Consider the following 25,897-nt stretch of genomic DNA (forward strand, 5'->3'; position numbering starts at 1 on the left):
ATCGTGTGGAGAAACTATGCAGACAGACAGACAGAGGCAGAGGGGCTCAGTTGTGGGCGCGGATTGACTGCTGTTCGCAGCCAACGTCAGCTGCAGACAGAGCAATCTATATGGCTCTGGCTGCAGCATGAGCGGTTTCTCTTTCATCACGGGGCTTTTTCCTGCTGTTTTCCGGACCTTTCTCTAATCTGGAGAGCACTGTCGCCACCTAATGAGTCCGTAAAATAGGTTATACACCTTCAATAGCTACACTATTTGTACAGGAGATGCAGGAGGCTTTGATCCATGTCCCACCGTCAAAAAACGCATTTGACGTCGATCGACGTCTTTGGCACTCTACGTCACTATTTACTTTGACGTCAATCGACGTCCTTGGCACTCAATGAGTTAAGCATCTTTACAACCAAAACACGGTTTTGGTTTAGCTAGGTACAGTTAACTTCACCTTTGTGGTAGGGGGGTCATTTTTTATATAATTCGCCTGTTTGGAGTAAAATAGACGATAGAAAAGGGGGTGATTGACAGGTCGCCTGTCCAGTGATCGCGCAGCTTGCCGATCACCGACCAATAGCAGGCGGAGCTGCGGCTCTGGGAAAACCCCCATCTCACGTGAGCTGCGCAAGAACCCTGAGATGGTGACAGATAACACTTTGCTGCAAAACGTGAGTCCAGAAAATAGTGGATGACGTTGTCCATAATTATTTAGGTCACTGGTCCAGACGTTCTCCATCTCCAACCATCTGTTAATGAAACACTCATCTAATGGTTTCAAGACAGCACACATGGAGATATTTGGAATAGGATGGGAAAGGTGGGAGACGGTGTTCATGTTGTTCTCACTTTGTTCTTAGTGACTCATGGCCTCCCGCAGGCTTGTTTTCTTCTTTTTACGATCCAGTTCAAACATCCGCTCAGCAGTAAGCTAACTGTGATTCAATGGAAACACCTCATCCATTAAAGGGACAACTCACAATCATCTTTAGATATTGTTTCCATTACAACATGGTTCCCAAACTGGGGTAGGCATAGCCCTAGGGCTATGTGGAGGTACTTGAGAGAAAATAGAAAATGGAAAGATTTAAAGCAGCTACGAGCAACTTTTTCGATTGTTATTAAACAGTATAAATTTAATATCAATGCATCACATCTTACCTCTAATAGTCGACGAGACCAAAGCCGTGTGTATCTGAGATTGCTCCCTTAGGTGATTATTAAGTCTATAGTCTGTCTAAACTCGCGCCAACAGGGGGCTCTCTAGAGCGACCGGACCGGGTAACCCGGAAGTGAAACGCGGAAGTGAAACCAGGAAGTGAAACGCAGCTGCCTTCCTACGCCGTTTGCGCTGCCTAGCAACATAACATAAACAATGTGAACGCCACGCATACTCGCGGGAACATCTCTCGTTATATTCTAACAGGTTTTTTGGAAGTTATTTTGTGGTTATGGCCGAAGTGGCTGCTGCAAACCGTTTCATTTCACTTCCTGATCTGCCCTGGCCACAGACAAACTAACACTGGCCGATTCACTCGGGGTTCAAGCGAGACTACTCTGCCTTGGTCTCGTCGACTATTAGAGGTAAGATGTGATGCATTGATATTCAATTTATACTGTTTAATAACAATCGAAAAAGTTGCTCGTAGCTGCTTTAAGAATAAATCATGAAAATAAATAAATAATAAAATAAAATAAAATAAAATAAAATAAATAAATTTTAAATAAATCTGCTCAAGAGACACTAATTGAAACTCTTTCACTCCATTTCGTATTTTGTAATGTTATATTATTCAAAAGGTGTGTTATCATTCATACATTGCATCACATGCTATAGTTTTCTCTTGCAGTTTTCTAAGCAGAATGTTGCCTCCTTTAATGACAAACTCATCTTGTGTGTGTGTGTGTGTGTGTGTGTGTGTGTGTGTGTGTGTGTGTGTGTGTGTGTGTGTGTCTGTGTGTGTGTGTGTGTGTGTGTGTGTCCTGTTTGGTGTTATTGCTCTGGAGTAAAACGGGAAAGGGTGTCAGTTTTGTGCCAGAGACAACAAACAAGATTTTCCCACGAATTTCTAATTGCGATGACGTTTGACTGATTTTGCACTTGCGATATGATGATGATATTTATTAGAGGGAATGATTATTTTTGGCATTTCTCATTTTCATTGAAAAATGTATTAAAAAGATTGTGGTGTGATTTTGTACCACACAGATATGTTTTCTTAAGACTGTAGAATAGTATGTGTAGGCCAGGACGTCTCTGCAGCACCATTTCCCATGTTATGTATGGATTGCATGGATGAAGGCACACCACTGTCAGCTTAACTGAGCTCCTTGTCACAGCCAGTGACTCTGTACAACAGATCAGTTAAGTTAAGTGATAACTTAACTTAACTTGTCACAGCCAGTGCCTCTGTACAACAGATCAGTAACTTAACTTGTCACAGCCAGTGCCTCTGTACAACAGATCAGTTAAGTTAAGTGATAACTTAACTTAACTTAACTTGTCACAGCCAGTGACTCTGTACAACAGATCAGTTAAGTTAAGTGATAACTTAACTTAAAGCAGCTACGAGCAACTTTTTCGATTGTTATTAAACAGTATAAATTTAATATCAATGCATCACATCTTACCTCTAATAGTCGACGATACCAACGCAGAGTAGTCTCGCTTGAACCCCGAGTGAATCGGCCAGTGTTAGTGTGTCTGTAGCCAGGGCAGATCAGGAATTGAAATGAAACGGTTTGCAGCAGCCACTTCGGCCATAACCACAAATAACTTCCAAAAAACCTGTTAGAATATAACGAGAGATGTTCCCGCGAGTATGCGTGGCGTTCACATTGTTTATGTTATGTTGCTAGGCAGCGCAAACGGCGTAAAAAGGCAGCTGCGTTTCACTTCCTGGTTTCACTTCCGCGTTTCACTTCCGGGTTACCCGGTCCGGTCGCTCTAGAGAGCCCCCTGTTGGCGCGAGTTTAGACAGACTATAGACTTAATAATCACCTAAGGGAGCAATCTCAGATACACACGGCTTTGGTCTCGTCGACTATTAGAGGTAAGATGTGATGCATTGATATTAAATTTATACTGTTTAATAACAATCGAAAAAGTTGCTCGTAGCTGCTTTAACTTGCCACAACCAGTGCCTCTGTACAACAGATCGGTTAAGTTAAGTAAGTGATAACTTAACTTGTCACAGCCAGTGCCTCTGTACAACAGATCAGTTAAGTTAAGTGATAATTTAACTTAACTTAACTTGTCACAGCCAGTGACTCTGTACAACAGATCAGTTAAGTTAAGTGATAACTTAACTTAACTTGCCACAACCAGTGCCTCTGTACAACAGATCAGTTAAGTGATAACTTAACTTAACTTGCCACAACCAGTGCCTCTGTACAACAGATCAGTTAAGTTAAGTGATAACTTGTCACAGCCAGTGCCTCTGTACAACAGATCAGTTAAGTTAAGTGATAACTTAACTGAACTTGTCACAGCCAGTGCCTCTGTACAACAGATCAGTTAAGTTAAGTGATAACTTAACTTAACTTGTCACAACCAGTGCCTCTGTACAACAGATCAGTTAAGTTAAGTGATAACTTAACTGAACTTGTCACAACCAGTGCCTCTGTACAACAGATCAGTTAAGTTAAGTGATAACTTAACTGAACTTGTCACAACCAGTGACTCTGTACAACAGATCAGTTAAGTTAAGTGATAACTTAACTTAACTTGTCACAGCCAGTGCCTCTGTACAGCAGTTAAGTGATAACTTAACTGAACTTGTCACAGCCAGTGCCTCTGTACAGCAGTTAAGTGATAACTTAACTGAACTTGCCACAGCCAGTGCCTCTGTACAGCAGTTAAGTGATAACTTAACTGAACTTGTCACAGCCAGTACCTCTCTGTACAACAGATCGGTATCAGCTCCAGTCCACTTAGCTCATTCCCACAGAGTCTGACAGACAGTTGATGATCGATGATGACCCACAACACTTTGAGGAGACCTCACCTGTCTGAGCATGCAGCACAGCTCTGGCTGCAGGCTCTTGTCATATCACGCCTTGACTACTGCAACTCTTTACTGGCAGGGTTCCCAGCATGTACTGTATGCTCACACTACAGGTCTTCACTTATTTTGAATGGATGACCTGGCTGGTTCGGGCATACCCAAAGACCTCTAGGTCAAACCATCTGCAGATGGTCCATGGTCCTGCGTGTGCACTCTCAAATGCCTCTGCCGCTGTGAAACAACAGCAATGCTAGCTAGCAAGCTAGCATTGCTAGCTAGCAAGCTAGCATTGCTACAAGTTGAAAGTGACAGGCTTTGACAAAGATTTGGATTGTGCAATAACGCACGCCTGCTTGGTACTTTCAGTGGATGGTTGTAAAGATAATGGAGCATTTTACCTCGCTATACCAGAGTAAGAGGAATCTCTTGTTTGTTCCTTGTTGTTTGGTCCCTTCATCGTTTTACTGTCATTGTGAAGCACTTTGGGTTGTAAACCATACATGAAATGTGCAACACAAATCAAGGCTGACTGGTGGTTGATTGATGAGCGGTCACCTCCACCAATAAGAACTAGGAGAACTTGAGCTAAAAAAAAAATCTGATTTATTATCGCACATGATCTCACACGTATGCGAAAACTGCGAACACTTTTGCAGGCATTCATTTACCGTAGTTTGCCAGTTACTGAGATTTGATTTGAGTTAAAGGAGAATTTCGTTTTTTTTTTTTTTACCAGGGAGACAGGACAGACGCGCGAGAGATATGAGCGCAGGAGCTGAGCTTCCGTACACAGGCCAGCCGGCAGGAAAGTCTCACGGGACTTGACGAGAGTTGGTGACACAGACCACGAATGAGGAAATGAGATCCCTGGTAAAGACTACTGGAAATAGCCCGGGGGTGATTAGCAGTCTGATGTTTCTTTAGGGATCATATAATGACGATATGGGTAGAACACGGGAAGAAAACTGTCTATTTACATGGAGGAACAGCACGCTGCCATCTGGCCCCGACGGAGCGCATTCAAGGACTGGCTTGGACACTATTTAGATCACAACAACGCCTAGGACGCTCCAAATCGTGTGCAAAATAAATCAGCATTGTTTTTGTTAAAAAGTTCTCCTTTAACTTGCCATTTGTTTTTATGTCCTTGTGTTTCTGATTCATGTCTATGTTCATTAACCTTATGACCCGTGCTGTGTTCTGTCCCCAGATCAGATCCACCTGGACCCTCAGGACCTGCGCTGGGTGGGGGCCTGGTGGATGGGCTTCCTGGTTGCTTCCTGCCTGCTGTTCGTCACCTCGCTGCCCTACCTCTACTTCCCCAAAAACATGCCCAAAGAGGTGTGTATGATCTACCTCTACACCAGAGTGGAACGTCACTTCCTGCTTCAGCACTGTACCAGAGATTTTCATCCGCCATTTATTTTCCCATAGACATTTAATAAAATGGGGTATACAAATAGTTTTACTTGGTCAAACCAAACGGTTCAGGTATATGTTAGTCTCGCTAGCCAGCCTCTCTTCCTTTCCGTCAGAGAGTCTGGCGCTGCAGGTTTCCATTGTGGGATTGCGAAAAAAATGCTCTGTTTGGGTTAGCCAATCATCCTCGTCTTGGGCGGTGCTTAGCGTTAGTGCCCTTGGAAAATAGTTTCGGGGTGGAACTTGTGCCGAGCAGGCCTTCTTTATTGCACAATCCAAATTTTCTTCAAAACTTGCCATTTTCAGCGTGTAGCAACGAGTTAGCCTGTAGGTTTCTGCCGTTAGCTTTCTACGCTAGCTAGTTAGCGTCGTTGTTTTCACATTCGGCGGCCGGGAGCATTACAGCGACACACATGGGAGCTGATTGACATGGTCGGAGCCAATGACAGAGCGTGTGACAGAGCTTGCAAGTGGGGGAGCGGATATCCTGCTGCCACCGAAACAGCCGCTCGAATGGGAGAGCAGCTTTAGAGCAGGGGCGGGCTGATCCCCGTTGCCTGTTTCCACGACGCCAGACTCTCTGACGGAAAGGAAGAGAGGCTGGCTAGCGAGACTAGGTATATGTAGAATCGGGAGGGACCACAGAACATTTCACTCGGACCAAAGCAAACAAAAGTTAAAAAAAATATTTTCTTTAAACCCGCTTTTTTTTTTATACGTTTTGGTCCGAGTGAAATGTTATGCAATCTCTCCTGTTTCTAAATAGATCTGTACCGTTTGGTTTGAACAAGTCAAACTATTTTAGGCATTTTAGGAAATGTCTATTATGGGAAAATAAATGGCGGATGAAAATCTCTGGTACAGTGCTGAAGCAGGAAGTGACGTTCACTTTGGCTCTCTATATGAATTTGATCTTTTTCATTTCGAATCGCCTTGTTGCTGTGTGCTATATAAACAACATGGCCTTGCCTTAGTTGGCTCCAGGCCAGACAGAAACAACAAGCAGGTTTTATGGGAGACAGTGCCAACAATTGCTCAATGCTGTAAAGTGATACTGTGAGAGTGCAGCGTTCAACCCACACACACACACACACACACAGACACACACACACACACACAGACACACACAGACACACGCACACACACACACACACACACACACACACACACTTAAACAAGCACATTATCAATGCCAGTTAAATCACTCACCACAACCAAATGTTTGTGCGTCATTTAACTCCAGCGTGCAGCCAAGACGCAACTTTCAATTCAACTTTCGATTTCCCCGCACACCAGAGATATCTGAATGAAGCGTCGTCGCCTTTCCCCTCAGGTCTCTAACTGTATATACTTCAAATTAAGATCTGCTTCAGTGGGTAACGCTTTAGAATACAGCCCGCAAATAAGCAATTAGTTATAGTATAACTACGGGGTACAAGGAGTGTAGTTATAGTATAACTACGGGGTACAAGGAGTGTAGTTATAGTATAACTACGGGGTACAAGGAGTGTAGTTATAGTATAACTACGGGGTACAAGGAGTGCATTTAAACTTTAACTAGAGGGTAACAAGATCTGTACAAGGAGTCCTTGTACCCCGTAGTTATACTATAACTACACTCCTTGTTCCCCATAGTTATACTATAACTACACTCCTTGTACCCCGTAGTTATACTATAACTACACTCCTTGTACCCCATAGTTATACTATAACTACACTCCTTGTACCCTATAGTTATACTATAACTACACTCCTTGTACCCCATAGTTATACTATAACTACACTCCTTGTACCCCGTAGTTATACTATAACTACACTCCTTGTACCTACCCCGTAGTTATACTATAACTACACTCCTTGTACCCCGTAGTTATACTATAACTACACTCCTTGTACCCCATAGTTATACTATAACTACAGTCCTTGTACCCGTAGTTATACTATAACTACACTCCTTGTACCCCGTAGTTATACTATAACTACACTCCGTGTACCCCGTAGTTATACTATAACTACACTCCTTGTACCTACCCCGTAGTTATACTATAACTACACTCCTTGTACCCTGTAGTTATACTATAACTACACTCCTTGTACCCCATAGTTATACTATAACTACACTCCTTGTACCCCGTAGTTATACTATAACTACACTCCTTGTACCCCGTAGTTATACTATAACTACACTCCTTGTACCTACCCCGTAGTTATACTATAACTACACTCCTTGTACCCTGTAGTTATACTGTAACTACACTCCTTGTACCCTGTAGTTATACTATAACTACACTCCTTGTACCCCGTAGTTATACTATAACTACACTCCTTGTACCCCGTAGTTATACTATAACTACACTCCTTGTACCCCGTAGTTATACTATAACTACACTCCTTGTACCCCATAGTTATACTATAACTACACTCCTTCTACCCCGTAGTTATACTATAACTACACTCTTTGTACCCCGTAGTTATACTATAACTACACTCCTTGTACCCCGTAGTTATACTATAACTACACTCCTTCTACCCCGTAGTTATACTATAACTACACTCCTTCTACCCCGTAGTTATACTATAACTACACTCCTTGTACCCCGTAGTTATACTATAACTACACTCCTTGTACCCTGTAGTTATACTATAACTACATGCTTATTTGCGGGCTGTATTCTAAAGCGTTACCCTTCAGTGTTATAATGTCACCTGAGGATATTTCCATTTGGCTGATATCCAGACTAGAGTGACTCCCGGTCGATTTAGCTTGTATGCACTGGCAACAACCCAAGTGGCGGTGCAAAGGGCACCAACAGAATAGAGTGAGCAGGAAGCATTCCAGCTCAAGACTTTAGGAAGTCCAAAGCACCTTTGGAGTAGCAGTCCCCTCTCTAAAACCTGTCCATCACTGCCAGTTCATAAGTCTAATATGAAAAACACCTGTGTCATTCATAGTTAATGTGCTCAGTATGTGTGTCTTGTGTTGTGTTTGTGTGTTTAGCCTACTTTTGTTTGACTTCTTATTATTACTATTATTAGTAGTTTGTTTCTTCTACTTTTTTTTTTTTATCTCATTATGGGAATTAAGGAAACAAATATCGTATAGTATTAGGATCAATGGTAAATTCTAGAGGGGAGTTTTTTTTTTTACTATAAGCCCTTATGGGGTTTCCTACCTCTCCTGCACAATTCCTGTTGTTTGTGTTAATGTACTTTGTGTAATAAATAAAACGAAATATACACTACACAGTTATGTAACCATAAGCGAGTTCATAACTAGAGGGAGTCATCCATCAGAGAGAGAGAGAGGGAGCGAGAGAGCAAGAGAGAGGTGTTTATGCGTGTGTGTGTGTGTGTGTGTGTGTGTGTGTGTGTGTGTGTGTGTGTATGTGTGTTTCATTGAGCAATCCTTGGCACAACGTGCCTGATGTCCCCCATAAATCCTGTACAGAGTTCAGTTCTGTCTGGGCTGCAGCCAAAACCAAGACTGATTCTGCATACAGTACCAGACAAACTGTGGAATGTCCCAGTTGAAATTTCCGATTTCCGACCTCCAAGCGTTCCAGGTGCACAATGCTGTTGTGTGTTGTCGTGTGACGTCAGACAACTGATTCTCTGTGAAGTCAGGGTAGATGGATTTGCCCCAAGTTTGCATACAGAAGTAACTCCGACATTGAATGGCCTTCCAGTGTACTTTTTCCTAGTTGGAGGTTGGGAAATTTACTTCCGACTGTGCCCATAGATACCGATTTATGCACATGCACGCACGCGCACACACACACACGCACACACACACACACACACACACACACACACACACACACACACACACGCACACACACACACACACTCTGGAGGTCTAAGGTTTAATGCTTCTCTTCCTCCCTGGAAAAGACTGCCCTCTCACAGACCTCTCTATCACCATTGAAAATATTACTGTACGGCCATCTAAAACTGTTAAAAATCTTGGTGTGATCCTAGACAACCAGCTCTCAACCTCATCATTCATCTCAGCAACCGCCCGCTCCTGTAGGTTCTCCCTTTACAATATTAGAAAAATACGGAATTTTCTCACGAGGGAGGCGGCTCAACTTCTGGTCCAGGCACTCGTCCTTTCCCGCCTCGACTGCTGTAATGTTCTTATGGCGGGGCTACCTGCCTCGGCCATCCAACCCCTCCAGCTCATCCAGAACGCAGCTGCTCGTCTGGTGTTCAACCTACTTAAATTCTCCCATGTCACTCCCCTTCTCCGCGACCTCCACTGGCTCCCCATTGTGGCCCGTATCAAATTCAAGACTCTCGTACTGGCCTACCGGGCAGTTCACCGGTCAGCCCCTACCTATCTGCAATCTTTGGTCAGCTTCCAAACGTCCAATCGTTCCCTCCGCTCCTCCACCTGCACAGCTCGCCTCGCCCCTCCATCACTGCGTGGCCCCGGGGGTCGCTTGGCCCCTTTCGCGCATTTTATCCTCCCTGGCTCCTCAATGGTGGAATGAGCTCCGCCCCTCTGTTATGCTGGCCGAATCGTTAGCCATTTTCCGCCGGAGACTAAAAACCCACCTTTTCGGGCTACACCTGGGCCCCTCCGAAAATTGATTTGTTGTATTCTATGCTCCTGTTTTTGGTTTATTGTTGCATTTTTCTGTGCCATGCTGTAATATGTTGTAAGTCGCTTTGGATAAAAGCGTCTGCTAAATGCAATGAAGTAAAGTAAAGTAAAGTAATGCACACCATGAATATTAGGGCTGTCAAACGATACATTTTCTTAATCGCGATTATTAATTTTGCAATTAACTATATTAATGGTGATTAATCGCATCTTTGTATCGCATGTTTAAATTGCCATTATTTTGCATTTCAAAGCATTTTTTATTCGATATTAATAATTGTTACCAGTGTGTCGTGATTGGGAATCAAATGAATGCAAATACATGTACTTTGTGATCTTGAATTTTAGATTTATTTTCAATTCAATAGAAGTAGACAGGAGGTTACAATGTCTACAAAATATATCTTTAACAGAAAATAAATGCACAATTGTAAACAATTGAGTATATATCCAGTATATATCCAGTCTTGTCTCCAATAACAGCCACAAGCCCCAGGTTTTATTTCACATTTTTAACAGCTTTAAAGCAGCTACGAGCAAGATTTTCGATTGTTATTAAACAGTATAATTATAATATTGATGCATCACATCTTACCTATAATAGTAGCTGAGACCAAAGCCGTGTGAATCGGAGATTGCTCCCTTGATGATTATAGAGTCTGTGTCTGTCTACCGGCGTGCCGGATAAACCCGGAAGTGAAACGAAGCGGTTTACGGCAGCTGCCTGCCTTCAACCGTTTCGCTCTGCCTAGCAACAGACCATAAACACGGAGAACGCCATGCAGGGGCTTGCTACTCTCGCGAACATCTCTCGTTATATTCTAACAGTTTGTTTGGAAGTAATTTTGTTATTTTGTGGTTATGGCCAAAGTGGCTGCCGCAAACCGTTTCATTTCACTTCCTGATCTGCCCCGGCCGCAGACAGACTAATCGTCAAGACAACACTGGCCGATTCACTCGGGGTTCAAGCGAGACTACTCGGCGTTGGTCTCGTCTACTATTAGAGGTAAGATGTGATGCATCGATATTAAATTTAGACTGTTTAATAACAATCGAAAATCTTGCTCGTAGCTGCTTTAACTCCCTTGTCAATCCACGTGATAACTCCCCCGTGGTGCCATCACCCACTCTCTGGAATAGCTTTCTTGCATTTTCTATTGAAAAAGTCTCTGCCCTTAGGCCAGCTGCTTTCAATCTAGCTGCCCCTAGCCCCTGACCCCACCGCTCCTCCTCTGCCTGCTATCCTTGATCAGTTTGAGCGAGTATCCCTCTCCTCTCTTTCAGATGTAGTTAAGCATCTGCCGCCTACAAACTGTCTGACAGCATTCCCCCTCGTCTTTTCAAAGACGTTTTTGGTACTGTGGGTTCTATTGTTCTTCTGTTGATAAAGACCTGCCTTAAGCTCAGGGTGTGTTGCAGCTGTTTTTTAAACATGCTGTAGTGCAGCCTCTTATTTCAAAGAAAAAGCTGGACCGCTCTGTTCTGGCAAACTTTAATCTCTAAATTGCCGTGCCTGTCCAAGGTTTTAGAGAAAGTTGTTTTTATTCAGCTGCAATCTTTCCTGATTACTCGTGGCATTTCTGAAAAGTTCCAGTCTGGCTTTAAACCACGCCACAGCACTGAAACAGTACTTTTGAGAATGTTTAAAGGAACACTCTGCCCATTTTCAACCAGCTTTGTATCATTAGAACATCAGTAGTATATCAGAAAACTGTAAACTGTTTTGAAGTCTATCATTTAATTTGACAGTTATTGAGTGTTAAAGTGTGGACCAGTGACATCACTGGTCCACACTAACTCAAATTAATAACTCATTAACTCAAATGTCAAACTATTCATCATTCATCTAGTTTGACAGTTATTGAGAGTTGATTTGAGTTAATGAGTTATTCATTTGAGTTAGTGTGGACCACTAGATGGTCAACGGGGCGTTGCTCGTCGCACGAGGGGCTCATGCACGAGCCCCAAGCTCCGGGCCGCGGGGGGGGCGCGCGCAGGAGCAGCAGCAGTGCTCTGAGCCTCTCATGGCCGAGGCGGGGGCTTTGGCATGGGGGATGAGAACAGTCTGACATAACGTAGCGTTAACGTTACTTTATTCTCGTCAGAAACAACTCCGATTTGCATGTTAAAACAAGTTTGCAGCCTAGGAATAACTGGAAAACATTTTATTGATCTATTAACGTCAGAGGAAGCCAGGATTAGTCAAAACGGTATCAAAAATACACAGCACGTCTGCCGTGTGACTTTTCCGGGTGTGCAGGCACGTCAGAGTTTCTGAAATGAGCCGTCTCAAAGCGATTACATGGAGCGATCAGCGTTTCCTAAGCGCAAATTCGCCGTCGCCGTCTAAAAGGGAGGCACTAACGATAAAATAATTCCCTGTCACCATAGGAAACCGTCCTCGTGTAAAGGGCCCCTAAGTCTTCTTTGAAGACTCACTTTTTCTCCCTGGCTTTCAACTCAGGTCGAGCTGGACTCCCGAACGCTCTTATGGTCCTTTGTGTTGTGTTGTATATTGTGGTATTGTGCTGTATACTATGGTATGTTTTTATGTGCCGCATTGCATTTATTGCGTTTGCCTTTTTATAGACCTGTACAGCACTTTGGTCAACTGTGGTTGTTTTTAAATGTGCTTTATATTATAAATCAACTTTGAGTTGAGTTGAGTTGAGGTATGTGGCCTTTCAGTGAGATTACAGTGTTTGTCTTCAAGTCAAATTCTGCATGTTCTTGGGAGGGTACTAGGGGGGAATAGTGTGATCCTCCCACGCGCTATGTCCTGCCAGTGAAACGCCTCGCTGTCAGGTGAGAAGAAGCGGCTGGCTCATGCATCAGAGGAAGCATGTTGTACTGCCCTCCTCAAAGGACGGCTTTACCGATAATCAACGCACATGGTATCATTCATAATCTTGGTAATATAAGCACATGGGCACAGGCCTGGAGCCAGAGTTTGAGAAATACCGAGGTCATTTTAGTGCGGTGTGGGGGGCCCAGGGGGGGCTGTGCCCACCCCGTTAGAAAATTGTGTCCATTTTAAAGTAAAATGCTTCAATCTGGTGCACTTTGAGAGCAAAATTAAGAGGCTAGATCTATAAAGAACTACAGACATCATAGATTAATATCCTCTTTACTGTGCTGTTGCTTTAAAATGATACAAAAAATAAATGTCTCCCCACATAATATAATTTATATTCTGCATACAGGTCACATGGCAGAATACTGCTCATTTAAATACAATGGCCCATCTACACAAACATCACTTTACAGGGGAGTTACTTACCCATTCACTTCAATAGAACTGTCCCCAAAGTCTAGCCCCAATCTAGCCTCAATGCAAAATGTGAACGTTGTGGTGAGTTATGTCTCTTCCTTCTATAGCACGCAGAGAGGAAGCAAATTGTTGCATTTCTCATCAACTGTCATATATCATGTTATTTATGAGGGCTTTAAAACATCAATGACAGACGAATAGATTTGGGGGTCGGGCTATTTTTCTAAACAAAAAAAAAACAAAAATTGCGAAAATACCGAGGTCATGACCTCGGTGTCCTCAATGGTAGCTACGGGCCTGCATGGGCAGTGTTTACCTTCTCTCTCTGTTTTGCTCACAGAGATCTCCCATTTCCTCCTCTGGCAAAGCGCTCTGTTGTGACGCGTTTTATGTCACAACTCGTCACGACGGAACTGCGGAAGTTCTGCTGGAGAGGCAGAATCTGCTCAGGCTGTTTTTGTTTATTTTTGATTTTTTTTTAAGTATGCACAGCCTTAACGAGCCTTAATGACTTGCAGCTGGCAGGGGCGGAGTTTCTGCAGGATGATGTTTATCCATGAGGTAAACAGAGACAGAAGGTAAACACTGCCCATGTGCTTATATTACCGAGATTATATATGATACGAAATGGGTTGATTATAGAGGGCACTAGTAGAACCTCACCTCACCTGTGTATGAAATGTGCTATATGGCAGACAATTGGACTCGAGTCATAGGGACTCGGACTCGAGTCGACTCGAGTCGCAAATTTGACGACTTCCAACTCGACTCGGACTTGGAAGGTAAATACTTGAAACTCGACTCGGACTTGGAAGAAAATGACTCGAAACTCGACTCAGACTTGTGACAAGATCAGCCGAGTGCACCAGCTGGGCGTACGCCTAGGTTTACACGCTACGTCCGATGTAGAACTCAAAGTTACGACTAATTTTATGACTAGTGCACCCTGTATGCGCTGCGTCTGTGTATGGAGCAGGCGTAAAAGTTACACCCAAATGCGTAGCTACTCACTGACAGCTGTCTCATCTTGATCTGCGCGTGATGCGGCCGGAATCTTCTCCAAAAATATCGATGATATGTGCTGTAAATATAGACGTTTTGGGCGCAGGACCTCCGCTCGTCGGCGGGTTTTAAGCTGATGCGTCGGAAGATCTTTCAATTTCTTCCTGACTTCGTCAACTGCCCGCAGTGCGCAGTCTGCCATCGCATTCAGTACTGATTGCACTTGTGATCAAACTGCTTGTGTTGGCGCTGTTAAATTGAGCTGTGAGAACGTTTCTATGCTTTGAATACAACTCTATAAGTTTGAGCTGAGTTGGAGCTGTCTGTCAGCTGTCGAGCTCGTGAGAGAAGTGTGTTGCTTGGCAACAAGCACGTATTAACGTGAACGCGCACGTCTGCAGCCTAAATAATCTCTGCCTTGTCATTTTTTCTAACCTGTGACTCGACTTGACATAACCTGTGACTCGACTTGAGACTTGACTTGAAATAACATTGTGACTTGACTTGACTTGACTTGCCGACAAAAGGAAAGACTTGGGACTTGCTTGAGACTCGGGACCAATTGACTTGAGACTCGCTTGGGACTCGGATCAGAGGGACTTGGACAATTGTCTGCTATATGGCCTTGCACTGATGTCATGGTGCTGTGCAGTGCCCACGTTTCTACAGAGGTTTCGCAGTACCGTATTGCCGCCGCCTGTGTCGTAAGAATTAACTTACTTACTAAATAACCAACACTATTTGCTTAAAAGAATCCATGATTTATTACTGAACATGCGCATGGAAGTATTCACTACATCCCCTATCATATTGTAGACGTCATACTTCCTGTTTCAGGGGTGTTCACTGTATGTAATCCCCAAAAGGGAGGAGGAGGTGGAGACTATATTAACATACAAAGTTTACAAAGAGTTTACTAAACCACTCCTTCTATCCTAATTTTGGAGTTTCTTACCACACCTGTTACGGCACTAAGTGCGTTTCTTTCGCTGCTCGTTCAGTGAGTTTTGCTCGTAGAGTGATTCATTTGACACCTTGTTGGACTCTAACTGCAAACAAATTGAAAGAATCCAACCATTGCCGCAACATGGCCGCAGAGGCACTGCAGTGACTATTAAAGGTTTCGAACCAGCAGTAATATTTTATTTATTTTATTTATTTTATTTATTTATTTTATTTATTTTATTTATTTTATTTATTTTATTTATTTTATTTATTTTATTTATTTTATTTATTTTATTTATTTTATCCTTTTATCTTTATTTATTCTTAGGGGTACAGTACAGTATATCTGTATTATATACTTTCTCTGCCCTTTGGTCTGGACCGTGGTTTTCCTTTGTGCGTTAATACAATGATACATTGTAGCTCTTTCTTGTGATATACAGTAAATGTGCTGCTGAGAGTGAAGGCAGTCACTCTCCACACTGCACTTTGCTAATATGCACTTTATATCTCTACTGTGCACTTTAGATCGTTGCTACTGTTGTCATTTGCACTTTAACTGTTGTACTTTAAACTGCTGCTCTAGACTGTTTTTATAATGTTTTTATTGTCTTATTTGTTTTTATGTATGTACTTTGTACTACGCCTTTTGCAACCCAAATTGCCCTTTTGGGACACTTAATAAATCTTGAATCTTGAATCTTGAATCTTGAAAACATGTCCGGTGTGTGATGTTCTACTTCCTGTCTGCGCAGGATGCCACGAGAGATGAGGAGTCCAGACCAGAGTCCAGACCAGAGTCCAGACCAGAGTCCAGACCAGAGTCCAGACCAGAGTCCAGACCAGAGTCCAGACCAGAGTCCAGACCAGAGTCCAGACCGGAGAAGACAGATCCGCTCCAGGAACTCTCCCTGCTTCAGTTCCTCAAAAGTAAGTCGTCTCTTTCCTCTTCTGTTTCCTGTTTCAGAGCTGAGGTCGAGTTAAATAAAAGTCAACCAATATTACAGAAGTGGACCAGATGTCACTGTCTTGGATTAAAGCAGACTATTGCAGTTTTGGATTGTGCTTTAGATTTTGACAACAAATTATGAGTGGGCGTTCAATATCATCTGGTTAGGGGGCACGGTGGTGCAGTGGTAAGCGCTGTCGCCTCACAGCTAGAAGGTCCTGGGTTCGATTCCCACCTGGGACGCTGTGAGCGCTGAAGGAATGCGTGCCCGTCCGCATGTCCTCGAGTGCCCACCGCCCGGGTGGGGTCGTCAAAAGGGCCTTTCTGTGTGGAGTTTGCATGTTCTCCCCGTGCCTCCCGGGGGCTTCCTTCATATAGGAACCCCTTCACCAAAACATGCATCCTGGTTGCTGAAGTGGTGCCTCCTCTGGTCGTTAGGGGCGCCTGTTCAGAGGGAGGGGAACTGGTTGGAATAGCGTGATCCTCCCACGTGCTATGTCCTACCGGTGAAGCTTCCCCTGTCAGGTGAAAAGAAGCGGCTGGCTAACTGCCCATGTGGAAGCATGGAGCCAGTTTCGGCTCTCCCCAGATCGTCAGAGGGTGGAGCAGCAACCAGGATAAATAAAAGTAAAATTAGCACTAAGGGGGATAAAAATGGGATAAAAAAAATCGGGGGAAAAAAAGGAAAAAAAAAGGGGGTACTGACTAATGATGTGATGGTTGTTTCCTCAGGTTTCCCTCGCATCGCCCTCAGGACCCTACGCAGCCCCGTCTTCCTGCTGGTGGTTCTGGCTCAGGTCTGCCTGGCGGCGTTGGTGGCCGGCCTCGCCACCTTCACCGCCAAGTTCATCGAGCGCCAGTTCAGCCAGACCACCTCCCGCTCCACCATGATGATAGGTGAGAGCCATGTCAGACCTCCTCCATCTCCACCATGATGATAGGTGAGAGCCATGTCAGACCTCCTCCATCTCCACCATGATGATAGGTGAGAGCCATGTCAGACCTCCTCCTGCTCCACCATGATGATAGGTGAGAGTCATGTCAGACCTCCTCCTGCTCCACCATGATGATAGGTGAGAGCCATGTCAGACCTCCTCCTGCTCCACCATGATGATAGGTGAGAGCCATGTCAGACCACCTCCGTCTCCACCATGATGATAGGTGAGAGTCATGTCAGACCTCCTCCATCTCCACCATGATGATAGGTGAGAGCCATGTCAGACCACCTCCGTCTCCACCATGATGATAGGTGAGAGCCATGTCAGACCTCCTCCATCTCCACCATGATGATAGGTGAGAGCCATGTCAGACCTCCTCCTGCTCCACCATGATGATAGGTGAGAGCCATGTCAGACCTCCTCCTGCTCCACCATGATGATAGGTGAGAGTCATGTCAGACCTCCTCCATCTCCACCATGATGATAGGTGAGAGCCATGTCAGACCACCTCCGTCTCCACCATGATGATAGGTGAGAGCCATGTCAGACCTCCTCCATCTCCACCATGATGATAGGTGAGAGCCATGTCAGACCTCCTCCTGCTCCACCATGATGATAGGTGAGAGCCATGTCAGACCTCCTCCTGCTCCACCATGATGATAGGTGAGAGCCATGTCAGACCTCCTCCGTCTCCACCATGATGATAGGTGAGAGCCATGTCAGACCTCCTCCATCTCCACCATGATGATAGGTGAGAGTCATGTCAGACCTCCTCCATCTCCACCATGATGATAGGTGAGAGCCATGTCAGACCACCTCCGTCTCCACCATGATGATAGGTGAGAGCCATGTCAGACCTCCTCCATCTCCACCATGATGATAGGTGAGAGCCATGTCAGACCTCCTCCTGCTCCACCATGATGATAGGTGAGAGCCATGTCAGACCACCTCCGTCTCCACCATGATGATAGGTGAGAGCCATGTCAGACCACCTCCGTCTCCACCATGATGATAGGTGAGAGTCATGTCAGACCTCCTCCTGCTCCACCATGATGATAGGTGAGAGCCATGTCAGACCACCTCCATCTCCACCATGATGATAGGTGAGAGCCATGTCAGACCACCTCCTGCTCCACCATGATGATAGGTGAGAGCCATGTCAGACCACCTCCTGCTCCACCATGATGATAGGTGAGAGCCATGTCAGACCTCCTCCTGCTCCACCATGATGATAGGTGAGAGCCATGTCAGACCTCCTCCTGCTCCACCATGATGATAGGTGAGAGCCATGTCAGACCTCCTCCTGCTCCACCATGATGATAGGTGAGAGCCATGTCAGACCACCTCCGTCTCCACCATGATGATAGGTGAGAGCCATGTCAGACCACCTCCGTCTCCACCATGATGATAGGTGAGAGCCATGTCAGACCTCCTCCATCTCCACCATGATGATAGGTGAGAGCCATGTCAGACCTCCTCCGTCTCCACCATGATGATAGGTGAGAGCCATGTCAGACCTCCTCCATCTCCACCATGATGATAGGTGAGAGCCATGTCAGACCTCCTCCATCTCCACCATGAAGATAGGTGAGAGCCATGTCAGACCACCTCCTGCTCCACCATGATGATAGGTGAGAGCCATGACAGGATAGCAGATGGATGTAGTGAGGGTGACGTTGGTTTGTTAAGTTAAGTTAAGTTATCCTTTATTTATCCCCTTGGGGAAATTCATCCTCTGCATTTGACCCATCCTCTACTAGGAACCTTCCTAGAACTAGGAGCAGTGGGCAGCCACTGTGCAGCGCCCGGGGACCAACTCCAGTTCTTTTGCCAGTACCTTGGTGAGGGGCACTGACAGCAGTATTAACGCTAACATACATGTCTTTCTTGATGGTGGGAGGAAACCGGAGCACCCGGAGAAAACCCACACGGACATGGGGAGAACATGCAAACTCCACACAGAAAGGACCTGGGACGGACCGGGGTTCGAACCCGGGACCTTCTTGCTGTGAGGCAACAGTGTTAACCACTGAGCCACCGTGCCGCCGTGCCGTTGTGGACTCGGTGGTTTGTTTTGAAGCCTCAGGTTTGGCATTTTGGCCGCTGCCATCTCGTTACAAGTGATGTATTTGTAGCCATATTTGGTTGAGATTGGGTTGCCCAGAGCCACAGCGCCACCTGCTGTTGATCTGTGATCTGCGACCTGCACGATCACTGGACAGGCAACCTGTCAATCACGCCCCAAAACTTAGTCTTTTCTATTGTCTATTCTACTCTAAATGGGTGAGTTATATAAAAATTCAACCTCCATACAGTTGTTATGAAAGGTGAAATCACCTATTCAACAACGCATGTTTATTTCTGCTCTAAAGGCTGGCATTTTAACATGGGGGTGAATGGGGAACAACTCTCTTTTGGAGTGGCCATTCGAGGAACTGCAGTTTTTGGTACTTCCGCATACACATAATTATGCTACAGTGAGTTACAGTGACATGACATCTGACACATATAGATTCACCCATGGCAGAGGACTGCTCCTTTTGCTGAGACCTTGTCCAGTGCATCGTGTCCAATAACAACTGATAACAGTTTCCCTGTCAGACTCAAGTGGACGCACACACATTTCCAAAGTTCATACCCCTCCTCTCTGCTCCTCTTCCTTACAGTATAAAGCTTATGTCAAATTGTGACATCACACATGTGTTATGTGTTACATAACTGGACAGTCATGTAATTCAGGGTACAGCTCAAAAACCACGTTTTGGTATCACTAACCAAATCAATATTGAAAATTGATCGAATCGGAATCGAATCGAATCGAATCGAAATTAATCGATTCGCAACCTTGTGAATCGGAATCGAATCGATTCTTGAAATTTGAACCAATACCCAGCTCTAGTCCTAATTGAGTGTCCCCCCTCCCCTGATATGTGAAGCATTTTGAGTATCCAGAAAGGCGAATGCAATCAATGATTCTGTCTCTGTGGATCATGATGTGACTGGACTTGCCTCTCTCTCTCTCCCTCTCCCGGTGCCAGGCGGGGTGGTCATCCCTGTGGCGGTGTTGGGTGTCATTGGGGGCGGGGCTCTGATGCGGAGGCTGAACCTGACGGTGGGCGGAGCCGGTAGGATGTGCACGGCCGCCATCTCGCTGTGTCTGCTCACCGCGGTGCCGCTGATGCTGCTGGGCTGCTCCACACAGAACGTCCACGGAGTCTTTCCCCGCAGGTACACACACAGTCAGCACAGTCTAAAAACACACACACGTACAGACACACACACAGACACACAAGCACGCACGCAGGCTCGCACACACACACACACACACACACACACAGTCAGCACAGTCTAAAAACACACACATACATACACACACACACACACGCACACACGCACACACACACACACACACACACACACACACACACACAGTCAGCACAGTCTAAAAACACACACATACAGACAGACACACACACGCACGCACGCATGCACACACACACACACACACACACACAGTCAGCACAGTCTAAAAACACACACATACAGACACACACACACGCACACACACACACACACACACACACACACACACACACACACACACAGTCAGCACAGTCTAAAAACACACACATACAGACAGACACACACACGCACACACACACACACAAACACACACACGCACACACACACACACACACACACAGTCAGCACATTCTAAATACACATCACAGTTTGGTAACACATTGGGGTTCCCCTTTTTCGTAATTTGTCTATGCCATGAGACCGAGACCGTAGACAGATGTGCGGATGAGCATTTATGCCATCCTAATCCATATGCATAAACCATCCACCCGCCATACCAACCAAACACATTATCTCCTATAATTTATAGATCTATAGATATTGGCTGCGTTTCCCCAAAAGCTTCTTAGCGCTAAGAAGCTTCTTAGACCCTTCTTAAGGCTCCCGTAAGAAGCCAACGCGTTTCCCCATTGCTTCTTAGCCTAAGATGATCTTAACACATTGAGTGCCAGCCGTTTTTTCAATCCTGTAGGTAAGTTGTGCCAGGTTTTTTTTTGAGGATTCTGGCTCATTTTACAAGAGCCGAGGATTCTTTTCTGTTAAGACTTCGTGAACACCAATCATCTAAAAAGAACTAATAGAATGTGTGCTTTCTCTGTCTAAAAGAGTTAGTTTGCAGAGTTAGTAGTTATGTAGATATTAGCCGTTGAGTACAGCATGGTTTCAGAGATTTTCAGAGAGTTTAGAGATAAATGGATTTTTAGAACCACCTCACGTGCCTGTGATTATGGGTGCCCTTGGGCAAGTCTGTATACTGTATTGTGTGTGTGTGTGTGTGTGTGTGTGTGTGTGTGTGTGTGTGTGTGTGTGTGTGTGTGTGTGTGTGTGTGTGTGTGTGTCTCCAAACTCCTCCCTCCGTCTGTGCTGCGGAGGGAGGAGGCTCCGCGGCCGCTCTCGGGCAGTCTGGACTGTAAAACTGGCTCGTTCGTTTCTTGAGGTGTCGGCTGAGAGCTTTGAAGAAGCTTTTGCGATTCTGGTCTTATTTATGCGCAAAGGTACTCGAGTGTGTGTGTGTGCGCGCGCGCGCGTGTGTGTGTGTGTGTGTGTGTGTGTGTGTGTGTGTGTGTGTGTGTGTGAAATCGAAAGAGTTTTCGCCCAGCTATTTCCTTGAAAATTAGACTGGCTTTGTCCAGCGGACCCGTGGCTGTGGCTTTCTCTCTGTCTGGAGAGAACTGTCGCCACTTAGTGGTCGGTAAAATAGATTATACACATTCTCTTCCTCCAATATTGATATAGAAGACGTAAAAGGGGTTGATTGATGTCCCACCGTCAAAAAAAAAAAAGTTTATGTAAGACGAGATATCTCGTCTTTGGCACTTAACGGTTGGATTATGTAAGACGAGATATCTCGTCCATGGCACTCAAGGTGTTAAGAAGGTTTTGTAAGAAGGGTCTGGGGCGTTCTTAACACCTTCTTAACGACGAAACACTCGCAGATTCAGCCGTGTCAGGCAAAAGCACATAATAATATAGTGTCCACTGTTGTGTTTTTCCCTTTTTCCTTTCTTTCATGCACCCTTTAGTGTTTAAAATTGGGGAACACTTGAAAATCTCTCCTCTATGTAATATGGTTACTTGTGTTTTAAATGTCTTACCGTAGGCTATATTCCTCTAATCAGAATGGATTCCGATTAGATCCCAACAGTCGGCTAATAAAGTGCCTGACGAAAAATGAAGCCAAAAATACGTTAAATATAAATTTTCCTCATTAAAGGAACACTCTGCCCATTTCAACCAGCTTTGTATCATTAGAACATCAGTAGTATATCAGAAAACTGTAAACGGTTTTGAAGTCTGTCATTTAATTTGACAGTTATTGAGTGTTAAAGTGTGGACCAGTGACATCAACTCAAATGAATAACTCATTAACTCAAATCAACTCTCAATAACTGTCAAACTAGATGAATGATGAATAGTTTGACAGTTATTGAGAGTTGATTTGAGTTAATGAGTTATTAATTTGAGTTAGTGTGGACCAGTGATGTCACTGGTCCACACTTTAACACTCAATAACTGTCAAATTAAATGACAGACTTCAAAACCGTTTACAGTTTTCTGATATACTACTGATGTTCTAATGATACAAAGCTGGTTGAAAATGGGCGGAGTGTTCCTTTAATGATACATCATTTCAACACATCCGCTATTAATCAGAATGTTTATTCATAAACATTTGGCCAGCGCGGTTATAACTGCGGCCCGCGCATCTCTAGTCCAACTTTACGGTTATGATTAGGCAACTACTAAAACAACTTGGATAAGGTTAGAGAAATGGTTTGGTCATGGTTAAATAAGAAAAACGTAAAAACAATCTATTTTTTTTTTTAAATGTGGCTTACGGTTGAAATGTACTTTGAAAACGCTGGGGATCGAACCCTGGTCGTTGGCATCGATGGTAAATGTATATGCCCACCCTCCACCCCGACCCCAACGCCCTTACTGGACCCCATTTTTGTTTAATTGTCACACTCCTGTTGCATTGTGGGAGTGACGAAAAAAAGGTGCTCAAAGGTCAAAGGTGACGCCAGGAAGTCCTGACCAAACGTCAGTATTTGACCAATTAGAAGTCAGAACTGGTTGCTGTCACATTAACGTACCACATTCGAAAATAAATCCACCATATCGCACTACTTTTACTGAAAATGTTACTGAAAGCTGTGTGTGTGTGTGTGTGTGTGTGTGTGTGTGTGGCTGTGTGTGTGTGTGTGTGTGTGTGTGTGTGTGTCTGTGTGTGTGTGTGTTCAGTCTGGACAACAACCTGTCATGCAGTGTGGCGGCTGCCTGTCGGTGTCCTGAGGAGGCGTTTAACCCGGTCTGCGGCTCGGACGGCGTGGAGTTCATCTCCCCCTGTAACGCCGGCTGCGTCGCCATGGAGATGGACGACAACGGCAAAGTCACCGTAAGAAAAAAGATTTGATTACCGTAAAACTTCTAATAGGGGCCCTCTCCCCAATTGCCGCCGAGTCTCCAATAACCGCAGGGGGTCAAACTCAATTTTGCACATAAGCGCCGGTCTTCCATGAACAGCCGGGAGCGGTTATTAGAATAAATATGTTTTTTCTCCCCCATTAGGCCTACGGTATGTTTTTGTGTTGACTGAATTCAGTCACTTACGGTAATGAGTAATGACGTGTGTTTTCGAGGAAGTCAGGCGGAAGTCAGTCATGCTCTTTCTCCCCCTGTCAGACAGTTTTATATTTTATTCGGACATGTAGCTCAGGAGGTAGAGCGGGTTGTCCACTAATCGCTTTGGATAAAAGAGGTCGGTGGTTCGATTCCCGCCTCCTCCACTCTGCATGTCGAAGTGTCCTTGGGCAAGATACTGAACCCCAAATTCCTCCTGATGGTGTGCCAGCCCCCTGCGTGGTAACCTGCCGCCATCGGTGTGTGAATGGGTGAATGTACCTACTGACTGTAAAGCGCTTTGGATAAAAGCGCTATATAAATGCAGACGATTTACCATTTACCATTTACCATTTGTATTGGAAACTTGTCTTGGCGTCAGGGGCGGACTGCATAATCGGGCACGTCGGGCAAATGCCCGGTGGCCAGGCCACTCACTGAACAGCAGGCCAGGCGCCGCCTACTGGTTTACTAGTGGTTTTATTACTTTATTCAGGTTTAAAGTGGGTGCATCTCATTGTAAAATTGGACTTGGCCCAAATTGGGCTTCAAACGGCCCAAATTGGGCTTCAAACGGCCCAAAACGGGCTTCAAACGGCCCAAATCTGGCTTTAAACGACCCAAATTGGGCTTCAAACGGCCCAAATCTGGCTTCAAACGGCCCAAATTGGGCTTCAAATGGCCCAAATTGAGCTTCAAACGGCCCAAATTTTTCCTGTATCGGCCTGGCCTGCTTGGTATCTAATGCCCGGCCTGAATTATGATCCCAGTCCGCCCCTGCTTGGCGTCTATGTATTTGGTAAGTCTGCTTGTTTGTCTAGTAGTGCTGCAGTGCTGTTTCGTTAGCGTTAGTTTGGTAGCTAACGTTAGCGTGCGTTCTACAATGACGTTGCTATGACTTTCCAATGAAACGCTAGTCTCGCTGGTCAGCGTCCCTTCCCTACTCACGGAAGGGAGAGGAGGCTGGCCAGCGAGACTAATGAAACACAAACAACTGAATGTGTGAGCAGTAGGCTAATGTTACTTGTTTAAAATATGGAATGGCTGTTTGGCAGAGGGATTAAGAGGACCGAATACTGATGAATGAACTGATACTGTAACGTGCTGGTAGTTGGATGATGATGATGATGATGATGAAGGCAATACTAGGCAGTACAATACTAGGCATAGAGACACTGCGTAACGCGTCATCATTCAGAAGCCACGCCCAAGACGGGGGAAAACAGAAACCCCCCCCTCCAATCCTGGCGTTCTCCTATGTCGCGTGCATGGTTGCGTGTTGCACACAAAGATCGTATATACAGAAGATGAACACTCCAAACTTACTTCCTTGACAGCTAAATCCACATTTTCTTCTCGCCAATTCTCAATGTCTTCCTTGTTTTGCTCGGGAGTACAACAAAACTTTAACTGGTGATTTTTTACATTTGTTGTGTGCGCAGCCCCACCACACAACAGCTTTTAGCTATGTTTAATTGAAGGAAAATGACGCTGGTGAATGGGAGTGAACGGACCGATTTCCCCCGTGATGGGCGTGGCCTATTTCTTGCAGTGTCTCTATGTTCAAAACTGCCTGTACCTACCCTCTTGTGTGTACTATGCTATCTCACTGGTTTAAATAAGCAATTTGATACTTTCCTGTTTTTGCTGACAAGAAATTCTGTGCAAAAAATAATAATGGCCTGGGTCGATGGGGTTACATGTGAGTTAGTGAGCAGGCCTGTGCGTCTCACGGTGCAAACACACTGTTAATGGAAGCGCAGGCGAAGCATCTGGAAGCGCAGGCAGTTTAATTCCGGTGTCCTTGCTAACAGAGTTTCTGCGTCTGGTCTAGGCATGCCACGGTGTGGACGTTTTCCCACCGGGTAATAAACACAGTGACAACACCGGTGTTACCGGTGACACCGTACTGTATATAAAGAAAAATAAGCTCCAGACCAGAGCTCCTCAGCAGTCCTCACGGTCCGCATTTTTTATTTAACTGCTCTCAGTCCGACACACCTGTCAAGGGCAGTGGTGGCCCAACGGTTAGAGAAGCGAGCTTGTGACCGGAAGGTCGTCGGT

The 25,897-nt window shown here is 45.0% G+C and overlaps 1 protein-coding gene across 1 annotated transcript in view; it reads left to right on the forward strand.

Moving 5' to 3' along the window:
- LOC310799967 (solute carrier organic anion transporter family member 2B1-like) overlaps positions 1-25,897 on the forward strand; it is a 94,407-nt gene that overhangs the window by 40,788 nt on the left and 27,722 nt on the right. The window contains 5 exon segments of the mRNA XM_083662567.1: positions 5,209-5,339; positions 15,997-16,171; positions 16,923-17,087; positions 20,167-20,356; positions 23,456-23,609. Coding sequence (XP_083518693.1) covers positions 5,209-5,339; positions 15,997-16,171; positions 16,923-17,087; positions 20,167-20,356; positions 23,456-23,609 — 815 coding nt within the window.

Source organism: Poromitra crassiceps, assembly GCF_964638095.1.
Source record: "Poromitra crassiceps genome assembly, chromosome: 29".
Classification (NCBI taxonomy): Eukaryota; Metazoa; Chordata; class Actinopteri; order Beryciformes; family Melamphaidae; genus Poromitra; species Poromitra crassiceps.